The 19351-nt window shown below is 32.8% G+C and overlaps 6 protein-coding genes across 11 annotated transcripts in view; 4 read left to right on the plus strand and 2 right to left on the minus strand.

Annotated features, from left to right (window-relative positions):
* The first annotated feature begins 655 nt into the window (after window positions 1-655).
* Window positions 656-2027, plus strand: LOC106666230 (probable enoyl-CoA hydratase). 3 transcript variants are annotated; one of them, XM_014393284.2, is made up of 6 exons: window positions 656-707; window positions 918-1009; window positions 1075-1316; window positions 1384-1528; window positions 1593-1742; window positions 1848-2027. In XM_014393284.2, exons 2-6 carry the CDS (start codon window positions 937-939, stop codon window positions 1961-1963), a joined length of 726 nt encoding a protein of 241 aa, XP_014248770.1. In that variant the 5' UTR covers window positions 656-707; window positions 918-936; the 3' UTR covers window positions 1964-2027. The 3 variants fall into 3 exon arrangements, with proteins under 3 accessions (XP_014248770.1, XP_014248768.1, XP_014248769.1); XM_014393282.2 differs by having other exon boundaries at window positions 675-786; XM_014393283.2 differs by having other exon boundaries at window positions 700-854.
* Window positions 2028-2214: 187 nt separating this feature from the next.
* LOC106666232 lies at window positions 2215-3581 on the minus strand. The gene is made up of 3 exons (XM_014393287.1): window positions 3111-3581; window positions 2858-3048; window positions 2215-2474 (listed from the first exon to the last, which is right to left on the minus strand). The coding sequence occupies exons 1-3, from the start codon at window positions 3199-3201 to the stop codon at window positions 2256-2258; spliced, it is 501 nt and encodes a 166-aa protein (XP_014248773.1). The 5' UTR covers window positions 3202-3581; the 3' UTR covers window positions 2215-2255.
* Window positions 3582-3584: 3 nt separating this feature from the next.
* Window positions 3585-5340, plus strand: LOC106666231. 2 transcript variants are annotated; one of them, XM_014393285.1, is made up of 4 exons: window positions 3585-3765; window positions 4509-4659; window positions 4722-4904; window positions 4980-5340. In XM_014393285.1, exons 1-4 carry the CDS (start codon window positions 3739-3741, stop codon window positions 5318-5320), a joined length of 702 nt encoding a protein of 233 aa, XP_014248771.1. In that variant the 5' UTR covers window positions 3585-3738; the 3' UTR covers window positions 5321-5340. The 2 variants fall into 2 exon arrangements, with proteins under 2 accessions (XP_014248771.1, XP_014248772.1); XM_014393286.1 differs by having other exon boundaries at window positions 4722-4900.
* A 421-nt stretch (window positions 5341-5761) lies between these two features.
* On the minus strand, window positions 5762-9262 carry LOC106666221 (histone deacetylase complex subunit SAP30 homolog). Of its 2 annotated transcripts, XM_014393257.2 has the most exons (3): window positions 9176-9262; window positions 6604-6700; window positions 5762-6516 (listed from the first exon to the last, which is right to left on the minus strand). In XM_014393257.2, the coding sequence occupies exons 2-3, from the start codon at window positions 6630-6632 to the stop codon at window positions 6084-6086; spliced, it is 462 nt and encodes a 153-aa protein (XP_014248743.1). In that variant the 5' UTR covers window positions 6633-6700; window positions 9176-9262; the 3' UTR covers window positions 5762-6083. The 2 variants fall into 2 exon arrangements, with proteins under 2 accessions (XP_014248743.1, XP_014248742.1); XM_014393256.2 differs by lacking the exons at window positions 6604-6700; window positions 9176-9262 and adding an exon at window positions 8594-8859.
* LOC106666067 (probable tRNA (guanine(26)-N(2))-dimethyltransferase) lies at window positions 8766-18153 on the plus strand. 2 transcript variants are annotated; one of them, XM_024229661.1, is made up of 9 exons: window positions 8766-8848; window positions 13079-13202; window positions 13271-13473; window positions 13527-13755; window positions 13824-13972; window positions 16564-16717; window positions 16774-16994; window positions 17629-17937; window positions 18001-18153. In XM_024229661.1, the coding sequence occupies exons 1-9, from the start codon at window positions 8814-8816 to the stop codon at window positions 18098-18100; spliced, it is 1524 nt and encodes a 507-aa protein (XP_024085429.1). In that variant the 5' UTR covers window positions 8766-8813; the 3' UTR covers window positions 18101-18153. The 2 variants fall into 2 exon arrangements, with proteins under 2 accessions (XP_024085429.1, XP_014248445.1); XM_014392959.2 differs by lacking the exon at window positions 8766-8848 and adding an exon at window positions 9493-9748.
* Window positions 18154-18385: 232 nt separating this feature from the next.
* Window positions 18386-19351, plus strand: part of LOC106666269 (H(+)/Cl(-) exchange transporter 7-like) — a 105132-nt gene continuing 104166 nt past the window's right edge. The window contains exon 1 of the transcript XR_002910813.1: window positions 18386-18587. The gene's annotated coding sequence lies outside the window, so the exon portion shown is untranslated. The remainder of the gene's footprint in view (window positions 18588-19351) is intronic.

Below are 19351 nucleotides of genomic sequence, written 5' to 3' on the forward strand. Positions count from 1 at the left end.
AATTTGATTAAAATTTGATACAACCAAAGCTGGTTATAAAAGAAGAGCTTCAACATGATATGGAAAATTAATTATATCTTAAGGAATAGCTTCTTTTGGAATAAAAAAAAAGATTCTATGAATTTAATCATAGAAATATCATTAGAGGAGATGAATACAAGGTTTAAGGCACATATATTGCTTCTAGAACTTTACAAACCAGTTTTAAAATTTGCCAATAAATTTTATTTTGACAAAATCTTACAAATACGTTTCAAAACAGATCAAGTAATTAAATATGTACAAGTGACAATTTTTGCTAGAAATACAGTATAATTTTTCATCAATTTTAGTTCTTAAATTTGCATGATGGTAATACCAATAAAATAGCCATGTACTATTTATAAATTTGAAATTAATAGTGTATATATTATACATATATTAAATGTACATATTATCTCTGTTTTGTAACTTTATTAATATTTATTTTACACTTTCAAAAATATTGGTTTTTTTATATTTATATCCACCATTACTTGAGTTGCTTCTATTTTACTGTTTGTATAAAATTTTATTACATGTACAATAAGTAATAAAATGGAATGGAAACAGTTTTATTACATTTTGACTCATAAATTTCATAGAGGGAAGTTGTTGAAGTCTTGAAGAGTGCGACCCTCCTGCCAATGAGCAGAACATTTACCTTCCACAGTATTTAAAAACAAAACGTGAGTTTTAATGAAAATTTGTAAAATACCTGCTTTAAAATTTTCCCACTGAGTTTCAGTGGTTGAGGAAAAAGTTTGGGTAAAACTATAAAACCCTGTTTATTTTTAATTACAATATACTACAATATTATAAATAAATTAATATAAGTAATATATAAAACTTGTCATTATTATACATAATATATAATAGTGAATTTTCTCATCTTCCAGGGATAATATTGTTTCTTAAATGATTATACAAAAACCAATTTTTAGAAATATTTCAAAAGCATGGAGCATAAGGGCAGTAAGTTCAATTTCAGGTGGGCTAGTGTTACATTATTATTTTTTTATTATTATTGTTTTAAAAATATATAAATAATTACAGAAGGTGCAATTCTAGTACGGGACAATGGGCCATTAAAGCTTATCGGATTGAACCGTCCGGATAAAAAGAACTGCCTCACTCTCTCAATGGTTCAATCGTTAAAAGAAGTCATTTCAGATTTTGAGAAAGATAGTTCGACAAATGCTGCTGTGATTTATGGCGAAAAGGGGAATTTCTCATCTGGCATCGACGAGGAGGATCTCGCTGCCGACCCAGACCTGATTGAGAAAATTGAAAGAACCGTGCGTAACATTTAAAATGGGTTTTGTTTGAAAACTTATTTTTAAAAAAAGCCCAAAAAACCAACAGGGACTGTTAGATGTCCATTGCAAGAAACCGTTGGTAGCTGCTATTTCCGGTTTTGCAATAGGGCACGCCCTGGATATTGCTCTTAGATGCGATCTCTTAGTAATGGAAGACACAGCGTTTGTTTCAGTTTTCAACAGAAAAACAAGTATAGACGAGTAGAATAAATAAATCTGAAAAAAAAATCAATATACGTATATTTATGATTAAAGGAAATTTAACGACACCAAGGCAAATTCAATATCTCATGAATCTGTTTGGCCAAAGAAAAACTTTAGATTGGGCGCTAACTGGAAGGCAGATTGGCGCTAAAGAAGCATTAGATTGTGGGCTTGCTTCTCGTATTGTTGCATGTGGAACGGGTAAGAAATAAACCAAAGAAATATAATCAGTTTACAAAAATATGAGTAGATCTACATGGGAATTTACCATACTATTACTGTATTATTTTATATTTCCGTTTGTAGGTCTCGGACAGTCAGTGTCGCTAGCGAATGGTTTATGCTGCTTACCACCCGATAAGTTGAACTCTGACAGAGCGTTGATATACTCAATGGAAACGAGTAAATATCACAATGAATGAGTGATTGTTTTATTGTTGTTGTTACTGTATTTTGAGAACAGTGAAAATAAATTTTAATTTTACACTTTTGTGCATCATTTTTGTTGGATAAATTATTATAAAAGTAAAAAGTAAAGTGATTTCTGCCATTCAGGACCACCAGTATGGCAACTACTATTATTATTATGCAGTAGTCATTAAGCAAGGTTGTTGAGAAATTAAACAAATGGCTGTGGAAGAGTTTTTTTTATCGTTGTAACTAAATAAAACAATAAATTTATATATCAAAATATATTAAAAAGAGTCAATGGGATTAGTCAATTTTTGAAGTCGGCATGTCCCACCCTTGGTCGGGATTTTCGGCCACAGCTAAATAAACCAAAGCGCCTTTTCCAGGGATGGGCTTTGCAGCGATGTAAGTCTTTTTGTCCGGCGACCACATGCTCATATAGGCGCCTTGTTTCTTTTCATGCAACCGACTCAGTGACTTGACCACAAAGTCGTCCGTCTGTCCCAGGTTTTGAAGCTCCTCCTTGACATGAGGCATTTTTATTTAAAATTCCAAATTATTATGTGAAATTTGATAGGCAGGTCCCGTTGGTGTTAAAACATGTTAAAAAATGAACACTTATCGCTTAATATTCTTGTGTGAATTTTACTAATATTGCACTAAATTTAAATGTACATTTTTTTATCAATAAATCAACAGTCTAAAAGGAATTTCATTTCATTTTAAAATTAGAGAATTGGAAAATTAAATTGATGCCATTAAAGGATTTTTTTTTAAAATAATAACATTGAATTACTATATTTGTTGTATCATGTCAGCATGTTGCCAAAATAATTATGTTTTCGACCAAAGGAACCCTGCTGAACAGTTTCACTATTGTCGACCAAGTTGTTTTTCATTATTACCCAAAGGTTGTTTTTCTCATCGGGCGTCAATGATTTTCCAACGTTCGACTCCAAAAATGTAGCATAGACTTCGTCTTTAATGACTTGGAATAGATGCTTCGCAAATCTGAACCGGTTTTCACCTGGCGCAGTACCAGACTCTCTTGGCAGTTTCGACCCGAAAATTATCCACTTTCGTGCCAGATACTTGTCTTTTTTTGTTGTTAAAACATCAATGAAAATGCTGAACTTGCACATGAATTTGTGTCCTTACCTGAATGTGATAGATACGGGACGAGGAGGTTTGACATGTTGATGTACCTTGAATATAAAGTGTCGATGGATTCTTTTGACTCTTGCGCCATTGTATATTGGAATTTGTATGTTTGGGAAATTTAAGAATATATCAGCTGTTTATAATACTAATAAGAAATTAAGCGTATAATATTTAATGATGTAATAGATTGTACTTAATTTACATGAAATGCTAGGTTACTATTATAAGTTGAAAAATAATCAGCATAGCAGAATTTTGAAGTCTGTTAATTTAAATGACAACTTTTTAAAATATAATTTTGCTATAAGAATATTTAAAATATAGCATTATTTTTTGTTAAACTCCCAAATTTTGGACCACTTTTCAATATTTAAATTGCTTTTAATATTTTATAAGAAATAAAATATATAAAAACCTTGTAAAACTGGTTAAAAAAATTAAAATTAATTAATATATTGCTGTTTTTTTTTTTATATTGTAAAACAGACCCAATTTTCTCTAAAGTATTCAGCTGATACAAAAAAATTGTTTTTCCTCCTTTAAGAATATAAAAAATTTTTGATTCAAAATTTTTTCCCCAAATTCAAAGGAAATAGAAACAGTTTGTAAAGTAAAGACTAAAGCAATGGAGAAGGGGACAAAAGTGGTGAAGGTAAGTGGTTTGGAATTTCCTCTGATCATTGCGAGATTGAAGTAGAGTAAAAAAAAAAAACTTTCTAATTTGCTAAGAACATCAGGCACAAGTAACATTTTGGCTTTTTAGTGTTAACTTTCTTCTGTGATACAAAATTAGGGCTAGAGGACCTTGGTTTTTGAATTGCACTGGCAACCTTGGCAATAGTGATTAAAGTATTATAATCCATTTGTGGTTTCAAAGCCCTGAACTGAAAAAATAAATGTGTTAATACTTTACCTAACAAAAATTCTTCTGCTTTGAAGTACTTCAGAACATTTATCATAAATTGTACTATAAATGTTGAACTTTAAACTGTTAATATTCGAACAATAACAATATTAAATATGTAATTATTTAGTCTTTATAATAGATAAAAAGAGGAATGAAATGTTTGTCTAATTTATGAAAATAACTTTATTGCAGAGCTTTAGGCAATAACACCCCCCAACAAATTTCGTAAATTTTATTACAAATATTTTTTTATTGGTAGTTTAATATATTTGCCATTTAATAATAATTAATGTATACATTTTTTAATTATTAAGTCTGGATGTTTTTATTTTCCAAAAAGTGAAAAAGCCTATTTTTTGGCCAATATTTGCTTAAGTCCATATCATTTTAAAAACTAATTAAAAAAAAAAAAAAAAAAAAAATCGGATATCATCATCACATAAATTGATGCTTTAATTCTTCAATTGATGTGCCATATTGTCCAATAGGTAAGAAAGATGACCGTGCAAGATATTGTAGCATTGATCAAAGAAGTTGAAAAACACGGTGTTTTATGGGACAAAACTATGAAAGAACATTCTAGTAAAAAGCTTAAAGATTTTGCTTGGGAAAATATATCCGTCACGCTGGGTTTCCCTAGTAAGTTGAATGTATAAATAATCATAATCGATACAATGATAATGATGCTGAATTATTTCTAGGTGATATGCTAAAAGAGAAATGGAAATGCCTTAAGCAAATGTTTGCCCAAGAGTACAAGAAATTCATTAAGCATAAGTTCAATGACGGCCCTCTACCAGTCAAATGGCCTTATTTTGATTCGATGAGCTTTCTGAACCAGATTGTTACAGCGCAAAACTCTTCGTCTAACGAATGCCTAGTTGGTTGGCACAATATAAAACTCAATTTTCTTTCTTTTACATAAATAAAATTGTAAATAACAAAGATTTTTTTTATAGATGATACAAACAATTGTATAGTGCAGAACGAAGTTTTCGAAGCGAGTTCAAGAAACGAGGGGCACGGATCGAGAAAAAAAATGAAAAACATACAAGTCGTTTCAACGATGAACCAGGTGATGAACACTGACGAGGACTATCACTTCCTCCTGAGTCTATTACAGCCGCTAAAGAGAATACCGACTCTCCAGAAGTCTTCATTTAAACTGAAGATTCTACAGCTGTTGTGCGAAGAAGAGCATTTCGCGACCAATCAGCCGGTCGATAATTTCAACCACTGCTCACAATATGCTTATATGAATCAACAGCCCACTTTCCATCAAGGCACTGTTAACCAATAAAATTGGTTTGAAAGTTTAAATTGTTTTTAAGTTAATATAAGCCGCCTTATAAAAATGATTTGAGATATTGTGTTGAGGTCTGCAAGATGATGAACCTGTCTATCATCCTGGTCTGCCTAGTCTGGTTCTTCTGATCTGAAGATTGCGAAATGCAGAAATGTGCATAGGCACACCAAGATGATTGAAGACAAAGCTACACGATTGGTCTAAGCCAGTCTAAAAAATTGTAACAATTGAACCAAAACATTTTAATTGGTAACATATCGCACAATATATACCTCATATGATAAAAAAATACATACATATTTACACTGTACATAAAAGAAGGTAAATTAAAAAAAAAGTTAATTTTGAACAAAGAACACTTGTCTTTTTTAAAAGTTCAAATTCAAAAGAAAATGAGGACAGTAGGTATATTTATAAAGTAAAGAAATTTAAACATTGCAATTACACACTAGTGATGTATTTAAAATATTAAATTTTACAAAAGGAATAAAGTGGACTAAGACGTGTATATTAAAGGAAAAATTGTTGTTCAAAAATAATATTTGCTTTACATCTAAGTTAATTACATAAATATAATATGAAAATAAATAGAAATTAAAAAAACAAAAAAATTGGAAGATTTCAGTCGAATTTCATGAAAAGATAACTTAAAGGAATTTTAAGTTGCCACTTAAGATAATGAGTTATGCTTAACAATTTTTGTACAGTTCATGAATTTTTTGACTGCGGACCGCTGAGTGGGGCCGAGTTCTAAATGCTATGTGGTGTCCGAACCGTTTTTCCGGTCAAGCTTATTCCCGTTGATTCTCATCAAGTACATGAAACGATTTGTAATGGACTTTTCCGTCTTGTCGGTGATCTGTATGGTCCTGAAATGCTGGGTGAGCTTGTCGGCCAATTGAGCTTTGTTGAGACCGTGTTTTGTGTTGACGTTGAAGTGTTTCTTGTATCGTCTCAACGTGTTGACAGAGAGCTGAGAAAGGTCGATTTCCATCTGCTCGACATCCGAGTCATCATCGGAGTACTTGTTGTTGCCCCGTTTGGAGCGGGCTGACTGAATAACAGACTTGTGGTAGTCACAGATGTATATGTGCCTTGCGCCTTGGTCCAAATGGAGTTTCAGCTTTCTCTGGGTTACAATTTTCTGGATTCGTTTGCTGTATGATGCGTTGCCTGCCTTTCTATGGCATCTGTAAGACAAAGTTAAATGTCAGTTTAAATTTTGTATATTATTAACAACATCAATTTATGCAATAAGGTTATATAAAAAACATAACTGGCTTAAGCAAGAATGTGAGCCACTCATTAATGACCAACATTAGGTAGCCTCTTCAACCACTTGAAATATACCTGATGGATGTCTTTATCAAACTCCTAGGAGAAATAAATGAATATAAAAAAAAGTATTATAGAAAAAAAAAGAAATTGAAGGGTCCGGGTAAAGTGCATTTGTCAATTCCTGGCCAAAAGACCTTTTCACCAATGAAAATCGCCATGAACAAAGGATTGACATCAATAGATCAAATTGATCTTTAGTTCATCAACAATATAAGATCACTTGACAACCACCCATGACAGATGTTAGACAACTATCTATGCTATGGTACAGATGTACCAAATACTCATCTGTCTTGGGGATTACAATTTAGTGTTCCAACGATAAAACTGGGACACAATCTTCTATTTCTTCATAAACATAATCAGACTGTACACAGAAAAGTAGTCTTCACTACCACGGTTCACAAATGACTCTGTTCTCCATGCAATGTGCATTGAGATTGTTTTGTCATATTCGATCACAAACATTTTGTTTTAGTTTGCATTAACCATATTGACTAATCTGGTTTGATTTGGACCTTGGTTCACCAACAAGATTGTATTACTTGATAACCACCCTCGGATGACTCTTTTTTCCTTTTGGCTTCGGAGGAGCCATCTGCCAACACCACCCAGACAGATGGCCCCTCATTCAGGAAGAAAGCAATATTATTTTTTTAACGTAAAACTACAATTTTTAATGTTTTGCAGGAAAAAAAAATATGCATTCGTACACTTACAAACCAAATTGACTAACCTGTTGGGTTTTGGGCTTGTCCTATTATGTGATGGTACCTTGTGTGAATGTTCATACAGTAAGTTCATTGTAGAGTTAAAGTTCAGTTATGAATAAATAAATGAATTTTAAAAAAGTAGTACGTAAAAAATAAATAAATACAGTGTATTTGGTAATTCCTGGCCAAATGACCTATTCACCAATGGATGTCTCCGTGAACAAAGGATAGACATAATTTGACAACCACCCTTGACTGACATTTTTTCATTCTGGCTTCGGCGGAGCCATCTGTCACATATTAACTGTATAACACAGAAAGGGAAGCCAGCCTGCCATATTCATTGTAAATTTTAAGTGCAGTTGTAAATGAATAAGCAAAAAAGTATTATTATAAAAAAAAATTGAAGACTCCAGGTAAAGTGCATTCGGCGATTCCTGGCCAAATGACCTGTTCACCAATGGACATTTCCATGAACAAAGGATAGACATAATTTGACAACCACCCTTGACTGACATTTTTTCATTCTGGCTTCGGCGGAGCTATCTACCACATGTTAACTATATTACAGAAGGGAAGCCAGCCTGCCAGTGTGCAGCCAACCAGCAGCTGCCAACACCAACCCAGACGGACAGCCCCCTCATTCAGGATATAAGGAAGCAATATTATTTTTTTTACGTCAAACTACAATTTTTAATGTTTTGCAGGAAAAGAAATATGCATTCGTACACTTACAACTAAATTGACTAATCTGGTGGGTTTTGGGCTTGTCCTATTGTGTGATGGTACTTTGTGTGCATGTCCACACAGTACGTTAAAGTGCAGTTGTAAATTAATAAATGAATTAACAAAGAAAAAATTGTTTAAAAAAAAGGAATGAAGGCTCTGGTTACAGTGAATTTTTTGATTCTTGGCCAAATGGCCTGTTCACAAATGGACGTCACCATGAACAAAGGATTGAGAGCAATGGATCGAATAGGTAGCACGTTCAAAGGCTTTTTAAGCGTCTAGAATATCAAATTAACAGGAAAAACAGTCTCGCTCAAGTAAAATATTGATTTCACGTTATTTTCACCGTGCGTCACATATTGTTTGTGAAACCGACGAGACTTAACAACCGTGTATCAAAAGTCTAGGGCGAAAAGTAATAAGTCAGAACGTGAAAATCTGTTAGATGAGGATTTGAAAATGACAAAAAAAAATCCCTTGCTTCTACCTGTGATTTTCCTCGACGAGGGAGCACGTCTGGTCGGACGGCCCCCTCGAATCCTCCTCGGAGGTGAATCCGTTGAGCAGTTCTCCTCTGTGCATCCTGAGAGGAGGAGGATTTACATCACTACGGCTCTAGGATTGAAATCTGGAGAGAGTAAAAAGTGCGGACAGCGATTCGACCAAATGTTTCTAGGCGCCTGAGCCGCAGAAGCGACACGAACGAAATGTCGGCCAAGGAGTATCAACAACAACAACCACGGTGAGTGTACGGACTGCCAGGTTGGCTTTTGTTATCATACTAATTTCTCCCTTGCTTCCCGCTTCCTTTTAAACAAAAGTCTTTGATTTAAAAAAAAACAAAAAAACCATCTCAATTCCCAATATAAATTGTTTAATTTAATTGAAAATTGATGTTTAATTAGTCACCGAAATAAAAAATGTCTTGTCTTCCATTTCATCATATTTGACAACTTTATGCTTATTGAGTCTAACCTACACTTTGAACATTTATATAAAATAAAATCAGTTAATTTATTAAAACATTATATATAAAAAGATCAACAGTATAAACATACACAATACTCACCTTAATTTTACAGAAAAAAAACCTCTTGGCTCGTACTAGAAATCAAAAAAGCATAACCTATTGCCAATTAAACATAAAAAAACAGTATTAACTAATTAATAACCGAGCAATAAACGAATTATATCTAAAATAGAAAACTTATCAAAATCCCTTTTCTTTATGAATCTGTATGAACATCTCGATTGATTTAAACCTGTTTGGACCACACGCAACAGCTAGATTTTATAATCCCCTAAGCCTTTAAATAGAAACAAATATGTTTTTTTTCCCTCGAAACAAAACATTATTATATTTATTTTTAAAAAACAGTTTAAATGTTAATTTCCACTAATAATAAATAGTTAACAGCATTGGAAAGGTAAAATGAAGGTTATTGTTATTAAGTAAAATAAGGTTGTGGTTCTGAACGATGAACGTGTCTCGTGGAGTGACGGACTCGGAACGTTCCAGTTCTGCCAAGACGGAAAAAGAAAACGAGGAGGCTGAACTTATAAAAGAAGGAAAAGCTGAAATATTAACAAGAAACGGACGAGTCTTCTACAATCCTGTACAGGAATTCAATAGGGATCTTAGGTAAAATTAGAACAATTTAATCATTAATTTATGTCAGTTAACCAGATGAGTATGTTCAGCCGGTTGTTAGTTTTTACATTTTTTCTTTGGTTTTTATTTGTATTGTATGGATGCAACATGGTGGGCAACGATGAGGCCGATAAATTGACCAAGGAAAATTTGATGGGGACACCTATTGGCCCCTATTCAGATCCTTTTGTGGCAGATGATTAGACAATGGGTTAATAATAACTCCTCTGTTCAATGGGAACGGCCTGGGACAGAGGTATGCGAAAAAGTTGATCTTTAGCACTATCGCAGAAACCAACAGCAGAACTAAGACGTGCTAGGACTAGAATAATAATTGGACTGCTTACTCACACTGCAGACCGGAGGGATTTGTAAAGACTTGGAGTGACAGAAACAAGCCTGTGCATATATTGCCAAGAAGAAGAAACAACTGATGTATTCTGTCGGTGCGAAGGTCTATGTAGGCTGAGATTCCTAATCATGGTAGAGGAAAAGCCAGGGCCTGAAGGATACACACGGTAGCCCTTGAAAAAGCTTTGGAGTCTGGTAAAAAGCTAACAGGGAGCTCTAGATAAAAACATGGAGATGCACAATAGACCAATACTGGTCGCGGTGCACAGGTTGGGATGAGGCCGGCTCCTAAATAATCTAATCTAGTGTAATGGATACATACATGGAAAAAAATTTAAACTAATAATTAAATTTTTTTTTTCATAATTTTATTATTTATATTGTAGGTTGTTTGACGTATACTGCAGCATGGAATTTTATTTATTAATAAAATGTTTGCGTCCTCATGACATGACACTTGAAGAGGACTCATGTCATGAGGTCAATAACGTTTTGTTAATACACTAATGGACAAATTTAACGCACCACTCAAACTATTTAGTTTAAAATTAAATCCATTATCTTTGTACATTAGTTACAGGTAATTAGGAGATATCTTAGTCAAAATAAACCGTAAATAATGCGTGTTTCTTAGTGACTTGTTTCATAATTTGTTGAAGTCGTGAGGAGCGGTCAAGAATGAGGTAGAAAAATCCCTTTCTCATTTTTTATGAGCAGCAATATGACATCATGACTGATCCTCAAGATTTCAACGAATTAGTAAATAATGCTTTGTTTGCTTTTGTACTGATTAATCCCATTTGCAAAAAAAGTAGCATTATGCATTATACTTGCCATTCTGTTATGCCTAAAGATCAGCTTATCTCTTTCTATTGATTTCATTTGATATTATTCTTATTTGTAAACCTTTTTCAATGGCTACAGTCAGGCCTTTGGGAGTGTATGAAAGTGACAGGGTCATAATGTTATTAGAAGGATATAGCCAGTGCTGAGTCGCTAGGAGAATGAGTGTATATCACTTTACAATAGGAAAGGTTCTTCGGTGCTTCAGAGAAAAGGGCTTCACACTAGAATGCCACGACAAGGTCGATCTAGGTCCTAGGTTTACAGACAATTAGTACTAATATAAAATTAAAACAATTAAAGCACCCTTCCAGATTTTTCAATTTAATTTTTGGTAACAAAACAGACACTAAATCTTTTAAAAGCTGCTAAATTTAAAATGGGTATAAAAAAAAAAAAAAACAAATTTGCAAGCTCATTGGAAAAATTTATGGTAGGGCTTGTAATTTTCATAAAAATTTTTTTTGTTTAATAAGCTTTCTAGTGGTACACCCTTTTCTTTAATTACATTGAACCAAATGCAGAAATTTTATGCTAAATGGAAACAAAAGTGGTGGCAATGTGAAAAAAGGGGGAATGGGTGAATGTAGTAATTCAACTTTTTGCTTGGTGCTTCTTAAAGTAAATTTAAGTCTTTTTTCAATGTTTTTTCCCACAAAAATGAATAGCTCAAGAGCTATGAGTAGATTTATAATGAAAACCATAGGTAGTTTAAAAAAAATTAAATTAAAAAAAAGTTAAATATCTGTGAAAGGGTTGAGAATCAGACCATGGCTAATATGGTGTTCTTTCTTCCATTTGGACCATAGAATGTGCTGGTGAAGTGGATTGAGTAGAGGCACCCTGTATAAGTCTAGCCATTAAAATAAAAACGGCTTTTTTCTTTGCCAGCTAACCCGTATTTGTGCAATTACCCTTTACTATGAAATTGTCTCATTATCCTAGTTAAAGTAGTCTATACTTTTACTTAAATTTATTACTCTTCTGTGTATCGGACTATATTTTGTATTAAGAATTCTTCCTACATACAACAAAAACAGCATGATTTTTCTAGTAAATCAAATTTTACTTTTTTGAAATAAAGTGAGATACAGACTAGAATGCAGAATGACATCCCCCATCCTTGGTAATTTTAAAACACGTATCCACCAATGAACAATCCTCTTAAAAATTTAAATACTCACTGCCTCTAAACCAAACTCTTCTAATGTAGTGGTTTGGAGAACTTCTGGAAACAGTTATTATAAAAAAAAAAAAAAAATGCTGCTTATTTAAACAATGCAAATTACCATTTCCTCACAACTCGCAGTCTTGCATTGATGAAGCAGCAACTATCGATTCAAACAATTTTATCTTCGTTATAAGCGAGTTTAATTTGCTTCTAATTAAAATTTCCTTCACCTTCCCCAAAGCTCGGAGCACTTTTTTAATGGCATTGTCCACAACTAGATTAGAAGGGAATGCCCAAGTATGTATAGCTTGTGATCACGTTATCTCAAAAGCAATTTTGGCATCTGCAAATGTAAGAAGAATCATAATTACTTCTAAGTCTAAATTAAGATTATCTGATAAAATCAGTCTTAATCTGCACTGCTGAAATTTGGGCAGTGCTCTATTAAAATAATTTGGAAGTAATCCTCACTAAAGTCTAAAATTGATACTATTTTTGATTACCGATTTTTCATTATCATGAATTTCTTTGTACTAACAGAACTTAATTGAATCTTGTCTAGGTTTGAAGTTTATTCGTGCCAGTTTTCCTGATTCCTGATCTTATTTAATAGCTAATTTCTTTTATAACTTTTCTAGTATGAACGCTTGAAATTATTCTTCGAAAATTGCTAGATTAAGATTTTTGTTTTGTTTATTGTTGATTGTTTGTTTATCCAGAGGGAAATATTTTTAAAATTTAGGGTCATCTCATTATGATATTTTTTATAGCCTTCATTTTCTCTTTTGTTGAAGTAAATTTAATAATAATTGTGATAAAAGCACAATGATATTAAACTAGTTTGACTCGAGCTGCTGTTTTCCTTTCATGGTCGCACATGAATTCTCTTTATTGACATTTCATTCATTTAATTTTATAAATAATACTGTTTTTTAATAAACAATCTGTATTTTCAGCATAGCTGTTCTGTCTGTATTCTCCAAAGAACACAAAGTCAGAAGAGGGGAAAAGAGAAACGCCAAAGGTGAGGTGAAGAATGGCAGTGAAAGTTTGAGAAACAAGGAAACTTCTACTTCCCAGGTAGTATCTCATAACTTATATGGTTTTTCTCCTCAAGAGAAAGTTATATTTATATGCGTGTATGACAGGATGATGCTGGTAGTGGGATATCTATATTCGAGCCCCTTTCTGCGTCAGGGCTTAGGTCAATCAGGTTTGCCTTGGAAGTCGAGCCGAGGCCAAGGGAAATTGTGGCAAACGATATTTCTCAAGCAGCCGTAGAGAGCATACGACTTAACATAATCCATAACAATGTTGAACATATTGTATCAACTAGTCACAGTGATGCATCGTATGTATTTTGATATAATTGGATTTTTTTTATTTTATCTGATTTTTTTCCAGAGCAGCAATGCATACTTTTAACGCTAAGGGTAAACGATTTGACTGTATTGACCTTGATCCATATGGATGCCCCTCAAAGTTCCTCGATTCGACAGTGCAGGTCGTGGAAGACGGCGGTCTCATCATGGTAACATGCACTGACATGGCTCTCCTCACAGGAAACACACCTGAAACCTGCTTTGTTAAATACGGTTCAATTCCATTAAAAAGCCCTGCCTGTCATGAAACGGTAAATTTCATTGAAACATAATTATTTATATTTCATAAAAAAATTAAACCACTATGTTTATTTTGTAGGCACTAAGGATTGCACTACAATGTTTGCAGTCTCATGCAAACAAATATGGTCGATATATTGTTCCTTTATTATCAATCAGTGTGGACTTTTATATTAGAATTTTTGTAAAGATATACACGTCAGCTTTGAAAAGCAAAGAAACAACAAGGTTTGTTGAAATTCATTTTTTTCCCACATAAATATTAAATGAGTTTAAAAAAATTAATATTTCAAAAGTTAAAATTAACTTTATTATTTTAAATTGGCACAGCCAGTTGCTTTAATGGCATTACCTCCTCTTGGATTTTTATAGCATTTTTCTCTCTTCAAAGAGTTAGTCTGAAGAATCAAGATCAGGATGATAGGATGTGTGATGTACATGTTTAATTTCTTAAATTTTGGGAAGTTTTTGCTTTGTATGTTGGACAAGACCAGAGCAATGTCTTGTCGAAACATTCTTTCTATTCATTAAGACTACACATGCACAAGCGATTATTCAGGGCGATTTTGAATCGCTGGAAATAGTCTGTACAAAGCAATGAGGCAGCTCAGGCAGGAGATTTTTTGCACAGCTCAACTATTGTCTGCAAATCGCCTTTTGAATATAACTTCTTTTTAATCTAATATAACATAGCAACTATTGACTCTAAACTGAAAGCTCCATAAACCTACTAGCTTTTACTTCAAAGTGTTTTAAAATCTTTCTGAAACATAAGGGTGCAATTTCTCTGTAGTCTGACACGCTGACCACTCGGTTACCACTGTCTCTCTTCCAAAATGTTATACAATGTTCTGAAAAAAGGTCAGAATTAACAGAATATCCGAATTGACAGAATATCCTTATGAAACTTTGTAAAAAAAATGGATAGTTTTTTCATGTAGTGTAGGCTCATTACCTTCATATACTTTCCTTACCTCAGACCAATTGTGTCATTATTACCATTATTTAAATTAGTTTGATAGATCAAGTTAATCATTAGGTACATTAAGCTTATTAAAGAATATAATTCAATTAATAAAATAAAAAAGAATAAAATATTACAAATAAACAAATTGAATGACATTGGAACATTTAGAAACGTTAGACTGGAATTTCTTAAATTATATTATAATTATGTTTAAATATTCCTATCTCCTAGCAGAGATGATAATATTAATGTCGAATCCCATCATAGATAAACAGGGAAAGCTCTGGACACAGATTTCTGCCAAATTACAACAGATAAAGACTGGCATTAGCCCCTGATCCGTGAAGGTCAGGTCGAGAAGAGCCATACCCATGAGGCTAAACATATTTCATACTAGGCTTATGCTTGGACACGTGCTAGTGGGAAAGAGACTGCATCAGCGATCATTATGGACTAGGAGATTAAGTGTTGAGAATTTTTTACAATGCAGAAAACTAGAAATGTGCAGGACAAGCGGGGTCCCTGTTGGCCTATGTGTGGCATTTTGGAGACAGATTGCTGTTCTTAGTACTTTAGTACCATCAAAGTTTTTAAATGTAAAGTGAAGTAATTCCTAGGATACAGTAGGGGGGGATACCATTATTTAAATTAGTTTGATATTTCAAGTTAATCATTTTAACGTACCACTACCAGTAGGGTGTTGTTGACAAGGGTCAAACCTCTTTATAATGATTATTCAGAGATCGTGAGATGTGGCCTGGTGTGACATAGGTTTTATTTATAATCATTGTTTAGATTTTAAAAATACATGTAGGATGTGAAAAAATGAATTTATACAATGCTAGAAAATTTTAAAATAAAAAACAATGAATTTATACAATGCTAAAAATTTTCTAAAAATTTGCTTCTAAAATTTTTTAGCATTGTATAAATTCATTTTTTTCACATCCTACATGTATTTTTAAAATCTAAACAATGTTTATAAATCACAGGCCCTGAAGATGATCTCAATAAAGATCGAAACATTGGCACAATAAAGAAAATGTTTTTCTAAAACCTGTCACCCCAGACCACATCTCACGATCTCCAAATAATCATTTACTAATGGTCATGATACACCACACACCCCTTTATAATACATTTTTTTGTATTATTATCAATTAAAAAGCTGTATTCAAACCAAGAACAAAGGCAACTATGAGTTGGATGCCCTACCCATGTGGCCACTGTTTTCTCTTAGTTTTTAAATGTATTGTTAGTGTGTATGTATATTATTAGCATGAACGATGAATCCCCCACCTCAAGGAATATCAGTAACTCGGGGGTGGTGCTGCAGCATGTTTTAGCCATGTTGTTTGTTAACTTTTCCTTGATGCACCTTGACTGGGTCTTGGGCCGAGAGTGTGAAAATCTTATGTGATGTGTATGTATGTCTTTGTGGAATGTCTTCTTATATTTCTATTAGTAATTTGAAAATCTGAGGTAGCAAAGCAATGAGAAATTGGCATGTTAAGAAAAAGAGAAAAATATGAGAGAGATGTTTGAAAAACCTAATAATTTTATGTTTTAAGTGCAGAGAGCCGGTGTTGTTCAATAGATGCATGTCGACCCGTAATTAATATAATATACTATACCATTTAAACATTAAAATTATTCTATTGAATAATATATCAAAAATATTTTAAAAAACTATATTTTGTTTGCAGTATAGTATAGTGATACTATAATTTTCACCTAAACTTCAGCAGTTTTTCAAATATTGTACAATACTAGACTTTCAAAATTAATACAATATAATATCACATTAGAAAATAGTATTTTTGTTAATTTATGGAATACTTTTTATTTTTAGCCATTTGAGTTATGTTTTTCGTTGTGTTGGATGTAAAACATTCCGATTCCAGCCCTTGGGTGTCGTGACTGAAAGAAAGGGAACTGTACCGCTTTTTACTCTTCCTCGGTTTGAACCCATAAACGACTGTCCTCACTGCCAGCACGGATATCAGGTTCGAATGGCAGCTTGTGGTGCATTTGCAATTTAAACTTTTGGTTTTGTTTTAAGATGGGAGGACCAATTTGGACAGGAGTTCTACACGATCAGGCATTCGTTTCAAAAGTAATACAGCTAGTGGATAATAAACCTGAGAGATTCAATACGAGCAAACGGATATTAGGAATGCTTTCAACAATCTACCACGAACTGATTGATATCCCTCTGTATTATGTAATTGATGCTCTCTGTGCCGTTGTTCACTGCGTTGTTATGCCTTCAATGACTTTCAGGTATTATTTGCAAAATATCTAAATTTACGTTAGCTTCAGTTGCATATAAAATGATGTGTAATTATAATTACAAGATTGTGATAAAACGATCACCCGTCCATTAATGTGCTAATATAAAATGCTAATGTAATCTCTAATTTATCATTTGCTGACAATTTAAGGCGTTATAAAAATAATTTGAGTTTGAATGCCAAGTGTTCTTTGTCTCAGGATGAAGACAGAAATAAACAATTATATCACAGGTGCAAATAACTCTTGTAACCAACCTTCCAAAACCAAACCAATATGTTTGCCAGGTTGGTCGAAGTGCAAGGATTTGCATTAAGCCATATGATCGGAGAATTTTGGAACTTTAAAAACTACTAAATTCGCTAGTTTTCATGGTCCGCTTGACCAATTAATTTAAAAACTACCTTTTTCTTGAAAAAGGCCAACTTTTATTCCATAAAAAGAGGAAAAATTGTAAATGAAAGTGTTTTCAAATGTGGAATTTCAATAAAACATTTTAATGATAATTATGTTAGGTTTAATTAAATTTTGAATATAATTTGAAATGAAAAATGCATGTAATTTACACATTTTCACATCAGCAGCAGTTTCTTTAAATTTAAATAATAATTATTTTGTCAATTAGGAGTGCTTTATTGAATGCAGGCTATTCCGTTTCGGAGTCTCATGCTGCGCCGAATTCAATAAAGACAGACGCCCCTACGAGCTTTATTTGGAAAGTGATAAGACATTGGGTGAAGCTTAATCCAATTTCTGAAAAACGATTGAACTGCATCTTGACGAAGACTCTTTTGATGGCGAAAGACAGCGACGATTTGACACCAGATGTCAATTTCGATATTCACCCACACGCACCGTCACGTTCGCATGGCCTTTTGAGATACCAAATGAATCCCACCAAATTCTGGGGGCCAGGTGTCCGTTCTACAATTAAGTATGTTTTGAATTTATTACTAAACGTTGTTCGATATGATAAATTTTTTTTTCATTTTTCCAGCACGACTCAATGTGCTAAGCAGAAGGATAATCAAAACAAAAAAAAGAACAAACAGACAAAAAATAAAATAAAGAAATGCAAGATTAACGTAATTAAATAATCATTTTTATCTTTAAACTTTTTTTTGGAAATAAATGGTAATTTTAAACACCACTTGTAGAGTTTTTTAATACTGCTCCTAATAATTTCTTATTTGTGTTTATGTCAATTTTATTTGTCTGAGTGCACTTGAATGGCTTTTTTTCATTAGATAGATCTATATGGGGAATCAACTTTTGGCAACTTCCGATCAAAGTGGGAGTTGAAATAGTTTGCCCATTTGAAATAATTTGTTTCTCTCTCTCTCTCTCTCTCCCTTGGCACTGACATTAGGTAAAACACAGTTGACTTGGCAGTCTCAGCTAGGCTTCGGTGCTAAGTTGTCTTTCAGAATTTCAGTTCTGTTTTTCCCATTTGCTTCAAAATTCATCGAAAGTCATTTTTAATGAAATTCTTCAGGGAAGTGTTCTGTAATGAAAATCTGCGACAATATGCAAACAGCTCCACTTGTCGAGAAGAAGAGGAGGGTCTCGTTTCTCGATAAGTTGGTACGTATTTGAGCCTTTGTTTATTTCAAGTGTTTATTTTATCGGATTTAAAAATTAAAAAAAATACAACTCACTGAAATTGGGTACTGTTCTTGCTATTTCATATTTATAAGAGCAAAATGGACAATATCCAAAAGTGAATAGCTTAAAAGAATACTTGCTCATTTCTATTTCAAGAGGTATGCTTGTTACGTAACAACAGGTGTACTAAGTATGTTTTACCAGTATGTTTTTAATATTCACCCATCTTGCAACTACATTTTGGTACTTAATTATTTCATTTTATAAATATTTTTGTTATGATTGTAATTTCCTAGTTGAAATTGTGTAATCTACATATTCTCGTGCATAATAATGTAATAAGGATTTAAAAATTTATAATGCATTTTTATTAGTTGAAAGCATTATGTAAATGATACATTTTTATTTTTAACTTATATCAATTATTAATTTTTAGTTTTATATGGGACAAAGATGGTCAAGTCAGGGTGTCAGCTTTTCATTTTTCAGTACATAATATTAAATACACTTAATCCCGTTCATTAGTGTCATCAGACAAGAATTAATTTTTGGTAACCAAATAATGTTGTCAGTATTTGAAGTCAAGTTCTTTCCAATTTAATTTTTTAACAGTGCCTAAATATTTTACTGAATTCTGCGTGGATCTTTACCATTGAAGACGATTGGTTTGTCAACTAATTTTCTATTTATGAATTTAACATGCATTCTGGTAGTTTATTTTGATCTTCCAAGTATTCGTACAG

This window comes from Cimex lectularius, unplaced genomic scaffold (assembly GCF_000648675.2).
Source record: "Cimex lectularius strain Harlan isolate CLEC.00 unplaced genomic scaffold, Clec_2.1 scaffold5, whole genome shotgun sequence".
In the NCBI taxonomy this organism is placed as follows: domain Eukaryota; kingdom Metazoa; phylum Arthropoda; class Insecta; order Hemiptera; family Cimicidae; genus Cimex; species Cimex lectularius.